The sequence below is a fragment of the Typopeltis vanoorti genome, chromosome 13, assembly GCF_054136105.1.
Source record: "Typopeltis vanoorti isolate ZY-2024b chromosome 13, IOZ_Tvanoo_1.0, whole genome shotgun sequence".
NCBI lineage: Eukaryota > Metazoa > Arthropoda > Arachnida > Uropygi > Thelyphonidae > Typopeltis > Typopeltis vanoorti.
This window is the reverse complement of record NC_143561.1, coordinates 32,072,441-32,089,011: the sequence shown is the minus strand read 5'-3', so window position 1 is coordinate 32,089,011 and position 16,571 is coordinate 32,072,441. Positions and strand designations below refer to the sequence as shown.

Here is a 16,571-nt window from a genome sequence, read left to right as displayed (position 1 = left end):
AAGGGTTACACAAAATTTCAGTAGATGTAATTTTTCATTGTATGGAGGGTGGGGAAAGGTTGCTTGGGCATCCATGGAAGTTGAGAATGAATGCTGTCAAGAAGGGTTTAGGGCCAAATTTTTTCGTAGAGTAGTGTGTGATTGGAATGGATTGCTGTTGGATGTTGGGTGTGCAAGTAGTGTGAATGAATTCAAGAACAGGTATGACAGCCGGTGTGTATAGCATGGCCTCCCTTGATATGTTCCTGACTACCTGAAGGTCTCTCTTAATGATAATAATAATAATTTCAGGGTTGAATTTCCTCTACTCCAGCTCCTTATTACTTTGATGAAATATATTCATCACTACATTCCTTTTGGATGTTTTTTTCATTGTGTTGTCATTCTTTCTATTATGTAATATGTTTCAAAGACTTTGCTCCACGTATTGAGATGTCTGTTTATCTAACTCTTATTAGCCTTAACTAAGTAATAATTAATTAATAAATTACTAATTGTTGCTGAAGAGATAAATGTTAAGCACTTATGAAAATCACAATCTCTAGATCTCCTACATCAAACAATAAGAATATGTTTTAAAATTTAAAAAATCATATGACAATATAAATGAAAGCTGCTGATTAATGGAGGGAGGGGAATTATACATAACATTAGAAGTATAAAATATATCGAGACTGCAATCTTCTACTATTTCATCATATGAGATACAATACTAAATGGAAGCAGCGATTCTTAAAATGTAAACATTGATAAAAGAAACTACACATGTGGTAAAGCTTATATACCAAGAAGTTAAAATTTTGAAGGGGAAAGAACTTATTAAATATAATTAAAGTTAATTAAACTAGTAAGAAGTGTGAAGTTAGAAACTACTAACCATTTTTGAGAGATTTGCTGTTATGCATTAGTTGGATTTGTGCCAAATTACAAAATTAAAAAAAAAAATTAGTTTTTACTAATTATATGAAGAGCCAAAGGCTTCAATTCGGCGACATGAACTTATTTAAGTTAAGGGATATTACATCCTATATTGTTTCTTATTCGGCTAAGAAACAATATGGGATGTAATATCCCTTAACTTAAATAAATTAGTTTTTATTTCAGATGATGGAAATATAATAGATTTCTATCCATTTGATGGGGGGTTTTCAGAACCAGATGTTTATGTTATTATTTTCTTTGGCATTTCAATTGAAGCAAAGACTCAATATAGACTCATACTAATTATTGCCATCTATCACACTTTGCCACATTAAAACTGATGGCCATTATCCTCTTGTCCATTATTACCATTCTATTTAAATCATCCTGCAGGATCTTGTATCATCTTCATTAATTATTGCTCTGTCTAGTTTATTATCAGCAAACAAATGGATGTCCTCCCCTTAAATTGTTTTCTGTATCATTGATGTACAAATTAATTAGTAGCAATCCAAGTTTAGAGGCTTGTAGCATACCACTAGTCACCTGTCTTTTTCTTGATTCAGTTCTGTATACAGACTCATACTAATTATTGCCATCTGTCACACTTTGCCACATTAAACTGATGGTCATTATTCTCTTATCCATTAATGTTGGCTGAAATGTGTGCGGAGAGGGGAGTACAGTTTGTTAATGTGTGGAATGAGTTTAAAGGAAGAGATGAACTGTATGGAAGCGATGGACTGCATTTGAGGGGTTATGATGTGAGTCGCTTGGAGAGACTGCTGCTAGAAGGTAGAGAAGTGAGTAGAGAGAATGAATCAGATCAAGTGGGAAGTGATGTGGAAGAGCAGGAGAGTAAGAAGGAGAGATTGAAGAGGTGGTTATGAATGGGAAAGTGAGTGACATGAGTACAGAAAATGAGAGAATGGGTGTGCAAGAGGAACAGGAAAATGGGGAGGCTCAAGGTAGACAGTGTTAGAAAGGTGGATGCTCCAAGAGGATGTGAGAATATGTGTAGACAGGAAAGAAATGAGATGACCTAGGATCAAGAGGAAACAGTTGGAATTGAAAAGGGTTTTAAAATGAATAAGCAGAAAGGGAAATGGTCCAAGTCGAGCATGGAGAGATCACATCGAATGAGTGGTATCAGTGGAACTAGCTGTAGATCCAGAAATGAGCTGTGTGTTTGTATACAAATGCTAGAAGTATAAGAAACAAGGCAAATGAAATGGTTGCATTAATTGTGTCTGTTCACCCAAAGATTTTGAAAGTTTATTTTTCACTTGGTTAGAATATAATAAATTTAGTTTAATCCTTTATCCAAGTGTGAGCAAACAAAGTTTGCACCTGAAAGTATCTTCAGGGCTGGAGTAAGGTGGTGCAACACCAGGGAGGCTCCTTGCAAAGGTGGAGCAAGCTACTATTATTCCTATCTCAGTATCTCCCATAATGCAAAATACATCTCCTTGCGGATATGTCTAATGTTATGCATTAAGGGAAGGGCCACTACCCAAGACTAGTTTCGACCTTTATTGAAGTCTCTTCAGTGGGAGTCAGGCCCAAGTGGAGATACCAGCCAGAAGCGTCAGCAAGGTCATCTCTACCTGTAGGAGTTGCCAAATGGTGTGCCACCTTTTTAATAAATTACTCTGGATTTAGAGAAAGATGTTGAAAGTTTATTTTTCACTTGGTTAGAATATAATAAATTTAGTTTAATCCTTTATCCAAGTGTGAGCAAACAAAGTTTGTACCTGAAAGTATCTTCAGGACTAGGGTAAGGTGGTGCAACACTAGGGCGACTCCTTGCAAAGGTGGAGCAAGATACTATCACTCCTATCTCAGTATCTCCCATAATGCAAAACTCCTATCTCAATAGAGATGACTTTGCTGATGCTTCTGGCTGGTATCTCCACTTGGGCCTGGCTCCCACTGAAGAGACCTCAATAAAGGTCGAAACTAGTCTGGGTAGTGGCCCTTCCCTTAATGCATAACATTAGACATATCCGCAAGGAGATGTGTTTTGCATTATGGGAGATACTGAGATAGGAGTGATAGTTACTTGCTCCACCTTTGCAATGAGTCGCCCTGGTGTTGCACCACCTTACCCCAGTCCTGAAGACACTTTCAGGCGCAAACTTTGTTTGCTCACACTTGGATAAAGGATTAAACTAAATTTATTATATTACACCCAAAGATTGTTGGAATAAATGAGACGGTTGGAAGAGGATGACATCCTGAGGAATTGAGATGAAAGAGTATGATGTGTTTCTTGAGGATAGAAGGGGTAAAAAGGGAGGGAGAGTGCTATTCATGATAGAGAAAGAGTTATGTCCGTACAAAGTAGAGATGCAAGAGGGAAATAGTGCCAGTAGTTTTGAGGCAGTGTGGTGTGAGATAGAGGTGAATGGGACCAAATACTTGGTTGGATGTTGTTATAGACCAGGTAATGTGGATGGTGGTGATAATGAAATGTATGATCAAATTAGCCAAGCAAATAAGAAAAGGGTGATCATTATGAGTGATTTTAATTATGACAATATAGACTGGGATGATGAGATAGCAACTGCAAGTAAAGAAAATGACTGGGTTTTGAGTTTTTGATATTTGAGATATTGAGTTTTTGAGGGATAACTACCTCAGACAGTATATAACAGAGGGCACGCAAGGATTGAGGGTCTTGGATTTGGTCATCTCATCAGAGGATGTAATTATAAATGAGGTATCAAATCATCCACCAATTAGTGAGAGTGACCATGAGGTGATTACTTGGGTGGTTGCCAGCAGTGTGAGGACCTCTGTGAGAAAAGGGTATATGTGGAACCACAAGGGGGGGGGGGGGATTATGAAGAGCTCAGGAGACAGCTTGCGGGTGTAGCATGGAATGAAGTTAACTGGAAAAGAGATCAATGCAGCTTGGGGGATTTTCAAAAACTATCTAGTAGATGCAATGTCTAAGTGTATTCCAAGGGTGAGAAGGTTAAATAAGGTAGGTGTGAGATGGATGAATAAAGAGATTAAGCATGCGATACAGAGAAAGAGGGCATTGTGGAGGCAGCATAAGAGAAGTGGAAATAACCAATTCCATGTGGTTTGCAAAGACAGGCAAGGCAGCTGAATTGGTTGGTGAGGGAGGTAAAGTGAGGTATGAACAGCAGATAGCAAATGAAGCCAAAAAGAATCCTAAGGAGTTCTTTTGATATATAGCCAGCAAAAGAATGATTATGGAAGGATGACATTGATTTGGAGAAAATGGTATAAAGACAGCTGTTGCAGAATGTGTGGTGGAGATACTTAATGAGCAGTTCATAAAGATCTTTCAATCTTGTGAATGTTACTTCGTGGAGAGATTGAGAGCAGTTGATGATGGGGAGGAGAGACTGACTGTAAGTGAGCAAGAGATGTATTGGGAGTTGAGCAAACTAGATGTTAATAAGGCTGTGGGACTTGATAATATATCACCACGTATTCTGAAGGACTGTGCCAGGGAGTTGACACCTGCCTTGACATATTTTTTTAATGAGTCGTGCACTCGGTCAAGTTCCTAAGGAGTGGAAGGAGGGTAAAATTGTCCCATTTCATAAAGGAGGTGATCAAACTCAAGCATTAATCTAGGCCTATCTGTATGTCAGGTATTGTGGTTAAATTGTTGGAGAAGCTTGTGATAACTAGGATCTAGAGTTGGGTTAATAACAATGGTATTATCTTTGATGGACCATGGATTTGCTAAAGGGAGGTCATGTTTTAGTAATCTCCTTATTACAGTAAAGTGACTACTTCCTTGGACAGAGGAGAAGGATACACAGTAGTATAGTTCGCCCACCGTTTCCAGGTCCCTGCTTCACGTCTTTCCAAGAATAGTCGATTCATGCTGAAGGGGAGAAAAAAATGAAGGACGTCCGAATTGGTCGCCAACACGCGAAATCACGTGCTTTATAGGTAAAATTTTCCAACTGTTATATAAGCAACATAGTTAACTACAATAATCATAAAAGAGAAGTTAATTTTCCGACCGGTAATAATAAACAACTCATCCCACTATACAGACTGATTACCCTATTATCGGAATGGATTCTTCTTTTTCTGAGATGCGCAGAAGTGTCGGTGGGCGAACTATATACTTGGGTTTTGCAGCAAAGGATTTGATAGATTACCTCATGATAAGTTGACAGTCAAACTAGAGCAGATGGGGTTGGATATTAGATTAGTGCATTCGATTGGAGACTGGCTATCTGATAGGTATGAACAAGTTGTGTATGGGGGAGCGATATCCAGGAAAAGGAAAGTCACTAGTGGAGTGCCTCAGGGGTCTGCTTTAGGGCCATTACTGTTTAACTTGTATATTAATGATATTGGTGAAGATTTGGATGTAGATATTCAGTTGTTTGCAGATGATGCACAGTTGGGACAAACCATGAAGAGTAGAAAAGATTTTGTGGCCTTACAAGAAGATTTGAATAAATTCAGTGATTGGGAATGGAAATGGGGATGTGAGTTCAATGCTGCAAAATGCAAGATTTTAAAATTTGGAAAACAAAGATGGGAGGCAGAATTTATACTTGGTGAGGATATATTGTTGGAGGTGAAGGAAATAAGAGATCTGGGTGTGATAGTGGATAAGGATTTGAAATTTAGGGGACATATTGCCAAAATTGTGAAGACAACACAAAGGCGTCTGGCAATGATGCGGAGGATACTGACTTATAGTAGGGAGATTCTTTTTCCATTGTATAAGGCTTTGATTAGGCCACACATGGACTATTGTGCCCAGATTTGGTCACCTGGTTTTCAGAAGGACAAAGAGATGTTGGAAAGGGTCCAAAGGTGACTGACTAAGGTACTTTCAGACCTCTGGAATGTCGAGTATGACGAAAAATTGAGAAGATGTAATTTGCAGAGTCTGGTGGGCAGGAGGAAGAGGGGGGAGATATGATAGAGACCTACAAGTTAGTAAGGGTTTGTTATAGGATCACTGCTGGAGAAGTTTTACAGAAAATAGTGGGTGATCGAGGGAGAACCAGAGGTCATCCCTGGAAGCTGTATAAGGAGGATGTGAGTAGGGGAGTGAGAGACAGTTTTTTTTCGTGCAGAGTTGTAAATGATTGGAATGCCTTTCCTGAGAGTGTGGTGTCTACAAGGAGTTTGAGTGTGTTTAAGACACGGTGTGATGAGCTGTGTGTGTGTGTGTGTGTGTGTGTGTGTGTGATAAAAGGACCTCCCAAATGAGGTCTTGTGGTAATAATAATAATACTCTGATATCTATCCATTGGTCATCCTCTTATTACCAGCTCCACATCTCATAGAGTTCCATGTGATATTCTGTGAAATGCCTTTGTGAAGTCCAACAATACCACTGTGATTATGTAGCCATTTCCTTTATCTAAATCAGTTATCGCTTTATTATAAAAAGTGATTAAACTGCAATGGGAAGATCTACTTTTTACAAAATTGTCCCACAGAGTATCGAATTCTTATCCACTTATTCTTAATTTTGTCTTTGATCAATTTCTCCAATACCTTAAACCACCACCACTACTCTTGAGATACTGGTTGGTCTCTAATATTTTTGCTGCTTCTATCTCCGAGCCTCTTTTATGCAGCAAAGCTATTCTATCCTCTTTCCACTTTCTCTTGGCACCTTAGAGTTGACATTTAAACAGCATAGTTCATTTAAATCAGATGAACAGTCAGTTCCCTTGTACATTTTTATAATGCATGAGCTGATATCCCATCACTGTATTTGCATGAAGATTCTGCAACATCCTAAGCACCTCCAGTCTGAGATAAAGGATCTGAGAGGAACTGTTCATTTATTTGTCGATGATGCAAAGTTGGGTAGAGCAATAGTGAATACACATGTTGTCAAAATTTTGCAGGATGATTTGGATAGATTGGAAGACCGAGCTAAGGAGAATCGATATCAGTTTAACGTGGCAAAGTGTAAGGTTACGCGTTTTGGGGTGAAAAGATTAGCAGCAGTATACCACATTGGTGGAACTGTGCTTCCGGAAATTGACAAAGCCAGAGATTTTGGAGTATGTGTTGGTGGATAGGGAGTTGAAGTTTAGGGGGCACATAGCAAAAGTGGCTAAATCAGTTCATCAATCACTTGGTTACTGAAGCATACTTTAATGAGCAGGTTATTGTTCCTCTTTATCAAGCCTTGATAATTCCCCATCTTGACTACTGTGCCCAGATCTGGGTTCTGTGATGGGAAGGAGGTAGAGAGGATCCAGAGGCAAGTGACCAACAGCTGTTCAATGGAATGAACCTTACGAGAACAGGTTGAAGATCTGTGAATTACTGAAATTGGTTGATAGGCAGAAAAGAGGTGATATAATTGAGACATTCAAATTACTGAGGGGTTTTTACAAGATTAATTCAGAGGAAATTTTTCAGAACAGGTCTGGTGGTGAGAGAACTAGGGGCCATCCATGGAAACTGAGCGAGAGTGTAGTTAACAAGGGTGTTAGAACTAGGTTTTTTACTTGGAGAATGGTGAATGAGTGGAATAAGCTGCCAGAGTCTGTTGTGGGTGTGCCATGACCGTGAATGAGTTCAAAGCAAAGTATGATAGATATTGTGCAAATGCTGAATAGTTCTTGACATCATGTTTAGGGCCTCCCTCAGTGAGTCTAAGGACTCCTTGGAGTTGCCTGTAATAATAATGATACATCTACCTTTATTCTCACATCAGCAACGGTCACATTTGATATTGCAATATCTCCACCTGGATGGTACACCATTGTGAAGTGATCATTCAGTAACTATTTTACTTCTCTTACATACTTCTACATCTCTTACATTCCCACCATCAGCACTAGCTAGTTATCCTTCATAGTAATTTTTCCTCTCCCTTGCCATTTAGCAAAAGAGCTCTTTATTTTCTTAGAGTGCTCAGCCAACTTCCTCTCATAATCTTATTTTGCTTTCTCTACCATAGTTTTTACCCATTAAAAACTGTCCGTATTTCTTTTCCTTTTTGTTTTTCTTTTCAACTTGCAATAAAGCTAGTCAGTGAGCTGTTGTCTTATAAGGATATTATGGTGAATGCAACTTACTTCAGAATTAATACCATCACAACATTGGATATGCTCCAGAAATTTGTATTGCATCACTTCATCCTTTTAGAATGTGCATTATGTAAATTGTCTGTTTCATAACTTAGCTGCATCTTCTGCAGTCTTTTCATGTTATAGTGAAGTTGAAAGTTCCCTCTTGTACCTTCTCCCTCCTCCTCTTCTAGATTTTACCGAGTTGGATTTTTTTTTTCTCCTCCCCCATGGAATCAGGTAAAGAACAACAGTTCATGCATATGTCAGATTTAAAGTATTGATTTATGATGTAAATTCTATTTGCTGTGAAGAAATATCATAACTTAAAATGCTGCAAAGAACATGACAGAAAAAGGTTAATGACTCATATTCTGTAAAAAAAAAAAAACAAAAAAAAAATCTTAATTTCAACATAGATTGAATTGAATATGATTATTTTATAAACACTATTGTATATTATCATTACTCATTTCATGTGTATTTTTAAAATTGTACATGGAGGTAAAAAGGAAAAAAAAAGATTTCTAACTATTATTATTATTACCCAAGGCCCCATGGAGTCAAAGACTCATCTAGGAGTATCGTACACACAGCTCATCATACCGTGCTTTAAACACAATCAAATTCTCTGCAGACACCACACTCTCAGGCAAGGCATTCCAATCATTCACAACTCTGCATGAAAAAAACCTGCTTCTCACTCCCTTACTCACACCCTCTTTATACGAATAATAAATATCCCCCCCCAAAAAAGGGGGGAAAAAAGAAAGAAACAAAATGATGTAGCTTTCCACTCCAGTGCGGTAACTGATTATGGTTGTCATCATAAAAATTGAAAAGTATTAAACTTTATACTAAATGTACTGGACTTGGGAATTTTGCCAACTCTGTCACACAGACAGAATTATGATATTCTTTAAATTCTCTGTTCTATATGCCCTTTCATAAAGTGTAAATAATATAGAAACAATATTTTAATTTTTTATGATATTATTATGCAAAATATTAATTTTTTTTCTCCCCTCTTTTTTCTTAGTATTTTTTATATTTTTGACAAGAAAGGGAACATCGCAATACTGGAATATATTTTTATGGACAGCAATTTTTATTGGCACAGGCCTTTTAATGAGTCTTTATAGTATGGAATGGTATGCTCGATTAAACTGTCCTCCCTTAAAAGTAAGTATTTTTTTTTTTTTTTTTTACATTTGATAATTATGTCTGATAAAGTTATGTGGATGAAAAGCATGAAATTGTTCACAAATAGAATAACCTAGATTATGATTATGTAGTCTAGGTCTTTTTGACTACTCCTTTATGAATGAAAGCTCTTGCCAAGACTATAATCTTATAGTCAGGGATGATTGATGTGAAAAAGATCATTTTCACATCATTCTCAGAACTAGAACCAATACTAGAACAGTATTAATGTTCTAATGTTATCTATCATTATGTTACTTCTTACTGAGCTTTCTCCTTCGAATGCCATTGTTTTTGTTGTCATCTATGATCATTTTATGGCCATCTATGGATATCTTTGTGGGTTTAGTTATATGTATTTCAAATGGGTTCTGCTGTTTTCAAATGTATTTGGAATAATAGCCTAATAGATGCAATTCTAAAGAAAAAATGATTTGTATATGAAAGTTAATAATAAAATAAATGTTTACTAATATAATGTATAAAGAAAATAAGGGGATAAACATCCTTTGTTGTTTTATAGCCAGTAAGCGAAACTAAAGATCGATAACTACGATCTATAAGTTTCATGCCGAAAAACTATCGGCGAAGGCAATTCGAAGTAAAGGTGGAGCAAGCTCCCTCACTATTCTTGATATTTTCTCATAATGTAAAACACAGCTCCTAGGAGATGTAATACTGTCATTACATTATGAGGAGAGGTCACTACCCAGACCGGTTTCAACCTTTTTTGAGGTCTCATCAGTGAGTAGGTAGACCTGGAAGATATCAAAGCTTAGTGGAAAGAACCTACATACCTTCACTATACGAATGCCATAAAGGTGTAATTATATTTTAGTTAAGATAAAAAGCCAAATGGCTAGTTTTCTGGCACCTTAATATAGAAAATAAGGGGATAAACATCCTTTGTTGTTTTATAGCCAGTAAGCGAAACTAAACTAAAATAGTGAGGGAGCTTGCTCCACCTTTACTTCGAATTGCCTTCGCCGATAGTTTTTCGGCATGAAACTTATAGATCGTAGTTATCGATCTTTAGTTTCGCTTACTGGCTATAAAACAACAAAGGATGTTTATCCCCTTATTTTCTATATTAAGGTGCCAGAAAACTAGCCATTTGGCTTTTTATCTTAACTAAAATAATGTAATAAATTTAGTTTAATCCTTTATCCAAGTGTAAGCAAACAAAGTTTGCACCTGAAGTATCTTTAGGACTGAGGCAACTCGTGGTAAAGGTGGACCAAGCTCTCATCACTACTTGTCTTAGTGTATCCCATAATGCAAAGCACATCTCCTTGCAGACATGTATACTGCTATGCATTAAGGGAAGGGCCACTACCCAGACCGGTTTCGACCTATGTTGAGGTCTCATCTAACCAAGTGCAGAAGAAAAAAAAAAAACTTCCAACATCTTTCTCTAAATCCAGAGTAATTTAATAATAACATGAGACACCTTTTGGCAACTCGTATAGGTAAATATGACTTCTCCATTACTTCCACCTTAGTATCACCACCTCTGGGTCTGGCTCCCACTGATGAGACCTCAATAAAGGTCGAAACCGGTCTGAATAGTGGCCCTTCCCTTAATGCATAGCATTGTACATGTCTGCAAGGAGATGTGCTTTGCATTATGGGGGATACTAAGACAAGTATTATTAAATTACTCTAAATCCAGAGTAATTTAATAATAAGGTGAGACACCTTTTGGCAACTCGTATGGGTAAATACGACTTCTCCATTACTTCCACTTTAGTATCACCACCTATGGGTCTAGCTCCCACTAACGAGACCTCAATAAAGGTCCAAACTGGTCTGGGTAGTGGCCCTTCTCTTAATGCATAGCATTATACATGTCTGCAAGGAAATTATTATTATTATTATTATTATTTTTGACACCTCCAGGGAGTCCAAAGACTCATCGAGGGAGAGTGTGCCGACAGCATCGAACGATTGGACTCCTTCCAACTACTAACCGCGCTCAAACTTACTTAACTGAGCCATTAGTAGCAGAGGCTCTACCAATCGACCAACCTTTGCCGGCTAAATGCGCTTTGAATTATGGGAGATACTAAGACAAGTAGTGATGAGAGCTTGATCCATCTTTACCACGAGTTGCCTCAGTCCTGAAGATACTTCAGGCACAAACTTTGTTTGCTTACACTTGAATAAAGTATTAAACTAAATTTATTATAGTCTAACCAAGTGGGGGAAAAAAACTTCCAACATCTTTCTCTAAATCCATCTAGACAAATTATATATATAAATATGTCTAACTACATAAGGTGAATGTATGCTTTTGTAAATGGTTTGAACCATTTCTTTGTACTGCAGTTTTTGCTTTCCAGAAAAAATATATATTAATTATCCTGCAGTCTGAGCAGGATAATTCATGCTTTGGACATGAGGAGGAAATAATGAGTGGCCATGGCAATACATGTGTGCTATAACCTACTGTGAAAGTGAGAGCACACGAGTAGTTATTTATATAAATATGTCCAGCTACATAAGCTGAATGTGTTTTCAAACCATTTCTCTGTATTGCAGTTTTTACTTTCCAGAAAATATAATTCTGTAATACCTGATTACATTACTTTTCTAATTTTAGACAGAAAAATGAATTCTGTGAATTTCTTCATTGTTTAACACACAACAAACATTCATAAAGAATGAGATTTTGTCCCACTATACTGAATTCGAAAGAAGAATTTGAAATGTTTTGCCGTGAGATATGAGTATGTTTAAATCCTGGTATATGGCATTTTTGACACGTAACATTGAACTTTTAAACTGTATTCCAGATCATTTGATGTTTGCAGTTATAGGAATGATTCACTCAAGATCCAAAAGTGTAGTAATATCAGCTGTGCTGTCTATTATTAGTGATAAATAAAGAGGATTATCAGTTTATTGGCTTGCTATTAAACTTTGCAAAAGAGCCATTCTTTATATAATATGCACAAAAAAAAGAAAAAGAAATCAGTGTCTACAAATCTCATCTCATTCTTCCTTTTACCTTCTTTTACCTTGCGGTTCGAGGTTTTTTTAATTAATTATTGGACCTCAAACCGTTCACAGGATAAGATGGTCAGCCCTACGCCCCAGTGTATCCTAAGTCCGTAATGTTAAGTTCTCAAGACCAGTTTGCCTGCTTTGCTTGATGAAAAACCCCACGATAAACTGGAGAGAAAACCCTACTGTCCACGCCCAAGACCTGCTAACTTTGCTATGGCTGAGGAAGATCCTGCAGCTCCTCATGTCACTGACAGGAATTGAACCTAGGACACCCCTTCCCCAGGCTAGCAAAGTGCACAGCCACTAGGCTAACCACGCAGACATGTCTACAAATTTTGATTTAAATTAGTAAAGCAATTATAGAACCAGGAAACTACTTAAAGACAAAATAATTACAATTTTAATAAAAAACCTGATGCAAGAAAGCACAGCTTATAATAATATGATAGGCACTCACTACAGCAAACACCACTCTAATGAAATGATGCACTATGATGAACTACAGAAAAGTCCTGGCCCATAGATGTTGATGATTAGTAGTAGAGGTTCGTTTAGTGGTAGAGACGGAGAGTTGTACAATAACTGTCCTCCTGCGATCAGTCTTCAGACTCCTTGGAGGTGTCACGAATAATAATAATAATAATAGAAATAATGCTCATGATAGCAAACTAAATATCCTGGTCAATGATGCCACAGTCAGTAGACAATGGAAATGACAGTAAATTGTACATTGACAGCAGAACAAAGTTTATGTATGGCACCATACATAATCAAACAAAGTTGGTAGGAAATAAAAAAATAAATAAGGAGTGAAAGGAAGTGAAAGAACGTAGAAGCAAATGTGAGTGATGAGGGAGCGAAAGGAAATATAAACGAGGAAACAGAAGTAAGGTGTAAGAATGAGAGGTAGCTAGACTATGGGAGTGACAGCAAGTGAAATTGTCAGAATGCAAAATTTGATGAAACAGTTATTCAAAATGAAATAAGGAATATCTGGAGTGATATTTGACATTTAGTGGAAACAAACAAAAGTGTGGAAAGAATAGAATGAAAGAAAACCGATAAAAGAGGTGATGAGTGATTCAAGATAAGGTCTGCTATCCTGCAGAGAAAATGAGCAAGATAATTCATGATTTGGAACAAATGATTTAAATGGACATTAGGAGATTGTAAGGGCAAATATTTGGAGGTTATTGAGGAGAGTGAAAGATAACAGTATTGTGGGAAAAGTTGTCAGTGTGTGTGTTGCCAAGGTATGACAATGATGAGTTTAGACAGAGAACTAGAATCATGAATGGTATGCTAGCAGAGCTGTGTGAGGAGAGGGGAGTGCAGTTTATGGATGTGTGGCATGTGTTTGAAGGAAGAATTGAACTATCCAGACATAATGGATTGCATTCGAATGGCTTGGAATGAGTTTGGCTGGAGAAACTGTTGCTAGATGAAAGTGCAGTGTGTGATGCAAGCATGAAATCAGAAGTGAGAGATGAAGTGAAAGATCAGGAGAGTGGTATTGAAGAGACAGAAGTGCATGACAATGGAAACAGTAGTAGTGTGAAAGATGAAGAGAAAATAGGAATGCAAGTGAAACAGGGGGAGCCCAAGTGGATAGGGAGAGAGTGGATATTCTAAGTAGTAGTGAATGTATATATGTGGGGATGATCAGCATAGAAATGAAATAGATTGGGATGTAAGTGGGGAAGTTGAGACTGAGCAAATATTTGTGGTAAGTGGTTCTAAAGGTAATTGGACAAGGACAAGTGTGATGGAAAAATCACAACCAACAAGTGGCTTGAGTAGGACTGGTTATAGACCTAAAAGTGAATCGGTGTGTTTATTTACAAATGACAGGCGTATCAGAAATAAGGGAAATGAAATGTATGCACTGATTGAGTTTTTTGCTCCAAAATTATTGGAATAAGTGAAACATGGTTGAATGAAGATGATATCATAACAGGAATAGAAACAGAAGAGTACAGTATTTTTCGTGAGGATAGAAAAGACACGAAGGTGGGGTGGGGGGTTGTAACAATAGCGGGGGAATTATGTTAACATAAGGTAGACATGAAAGAGGGAAATAGTGGCATCGGCTATGAGGCATTATGGTTTGAGGTGGAGATTGGCAGGAAGACATATTTAATTGGCCAGGGAATACGGAGAGTGGTAAGAAGCGATGTATAAACAACTTGGATTAGTGAACAAAGGATGATTATTATGGTCGATTTTAATTAAGGCAGTATAGATTGGAATAAAGAGAGAGCACTTGCCAATAAGTAAAATGAATTTCATGAGTTCTTGAGAGACAACTATCTCAGGCAGCATGTAAAGGAGGACATACAAGGATCAAGAGTTTTAGATCTGATCATTTCATCAGAGGATGTAATTGTGAGTGGGGGTTTTGCACTTTCCTCCAGTTGGTGAGAATGATCATGAAGTAATTACCTGTATTGTGGCTAGCTATATGCAGACTTGTGTGAGGAAATGATATATGTGGAAGTACAAGGTTGGTGATTATGACAAGCTTGGTAGACAGCTTGGAGCTATAGCATGGAATGAGGAGTTGAGCAGTAAGGAAATAAATGCTGCTGGGGAATTGACAAAGAAATACATAGCAGCATCAATGTGTGAATGTATTCAGAAGATAAAGATCAAAAGGCAGAATAAGGTAGGTGTAAATTGAATAAATGAGAGGATTAAGCATAAAATCTGGAAGAAGGCACTTTGGAGGCAGTACAAGATCAATAATGGCAATAATCAGTTGCATGAAGAGTATAAAGAGCAAGCCAGGAGAGTGACTCTGTAAACGAAAGGCTGTTTGTTGCTATTATTTTTATTGCCGTTATTCTAATTAGCTGTGCGCGCTTTCTCTCTTGTAACCTTTCTCACTTACTCTACTGCGTATTATGTTTATCCACCTTCCGTATTTATTAGTCGTATGCCTATGAACACTGAAAAATTTATTTGTTAGACTGCGCCATCAATATATCAAATATTTGGCATAAGACTCAATAAAACTTTCAGTAGATCTCTCTCTCTCTCTCTCTCTTACTAGCGTAATTTCCTTCAACAAAGTTTACATAAACAGTCGTGGTTCTTAAGTAATAAAACTGCGCTTTTAATGCCTTAGTTGTTTCCCCGCTCACAAGTTCGATTTATTTAGGAACAGTGCAGTTGTAAAATAAAGGATCAAGCAGCACTATTTTAACAAACAATTAAGACACATTTATTTACATTAATATGAAATATACGTGAATCAAACAACAGGGAGATTGCTTTCTTTACCCATCTAAAAAAATCTTTAGCATAAAATTAGAACCCTTTCACTTCAACACTAAATAATCTCTTTAACTCTAAGACTTATTTACTCTCTGTTTACAAATTCAACTTATTAAATTTCTAGTTTACTCGCAAAGAGGTTAGCTAACTCTCTGTTAAGTTATTTTTACAGATTTTGTATCAACTTCTAACATGCCAATTTTTTTTTTGATGTTGAAAGTTTATTTTTCACTTGGTTAGAGTATAATAAAATTAGTTTAATCCTTTATCCAAGTGTGAGCAAACAAAGTTTGCTCCTGAAAGTATCTTCAGAACTGGTTTGAGGTGGTACAACACCAGGGCAACTTGTTGCAAAGGTGGAGCAAGTTACCAACACTCCTATCTCAGTATCTCCTATAATGCAAAACACATCTCCTTGCGGATATGTCTAATGTTATGCATTAAGGGAAGGGCCACTACCCAGACTAGTTTGGACCTTTATTGAGGTCTCTTCAGTGGGAGCCAGGCCCAAGTAGAGATACCAGGCAGAAGCATTAGCAGGTCATCTCCCCTTGGCTCCCACTGAAGAGACCTCAATAAAGGTCGAAACTAGTCTGGGTAGTGGCCCTTCCCTTAATGCATAACATTAGACATATCCACAAGGAGATGTGTTTTGCATTATAGGAGATACTGAGATAGGAGTGTTGGTATCTTGCTCCACCTTTGCAACGAGTTGCCCTGGTGTTGTACCACCTTAACCCAGTCCTGAAGATACTTTCAGGTGCAAACTTTGTTTGCTCACACTTGGATAAATCTAACATGCCAAATTGACTCTCTTATGGACACTTATTACTATTATTATTGTTAAACTAATTCTTAACAGTCCATATACATCATATCTCCTAGATTATAAGAGAAAACATACAAAGGGAAGTAACTTACAGAAGCTGACAGCTGTATCACACATTCAGTCAAGAGTCTTTTACTAAAGTCTTTATGGCTTTTCTTTCATCTCGAGTTTTAGGCTTCCTTCAGGAGTATCTTGTTACAGTGGTATCACTTCGGAATATTAGCGGGCTTTTTGACTGCAATCTGCGGTACTCGAATAGCACATACACAAGAGGTTTCAGC

General features: G+C 37.3%; 1 protein-coding gene across 1 annotated transcript in view; it reads left to right on the top strand.

Moving 5' to 3' along the window:
• LOC150100034 (sterol O-acyltransferase 1-like) overlaps positions 1-16,571 on the top strand; it is a 296,476-nt gene that overhangs the window by 256,754 nt on the left and 23,151 nt on the right. The window contains exon 13 of the mRNA XM_090402947.1: positions 9,013-9,155. Within this exon, the coding sequence (XP_090259073.1) occupies positions 9,013-9,155 (143 nt within the window). The remainder of the gene's footprint in view (positions 1-9,012; positions 9,156-16,571) is intronic.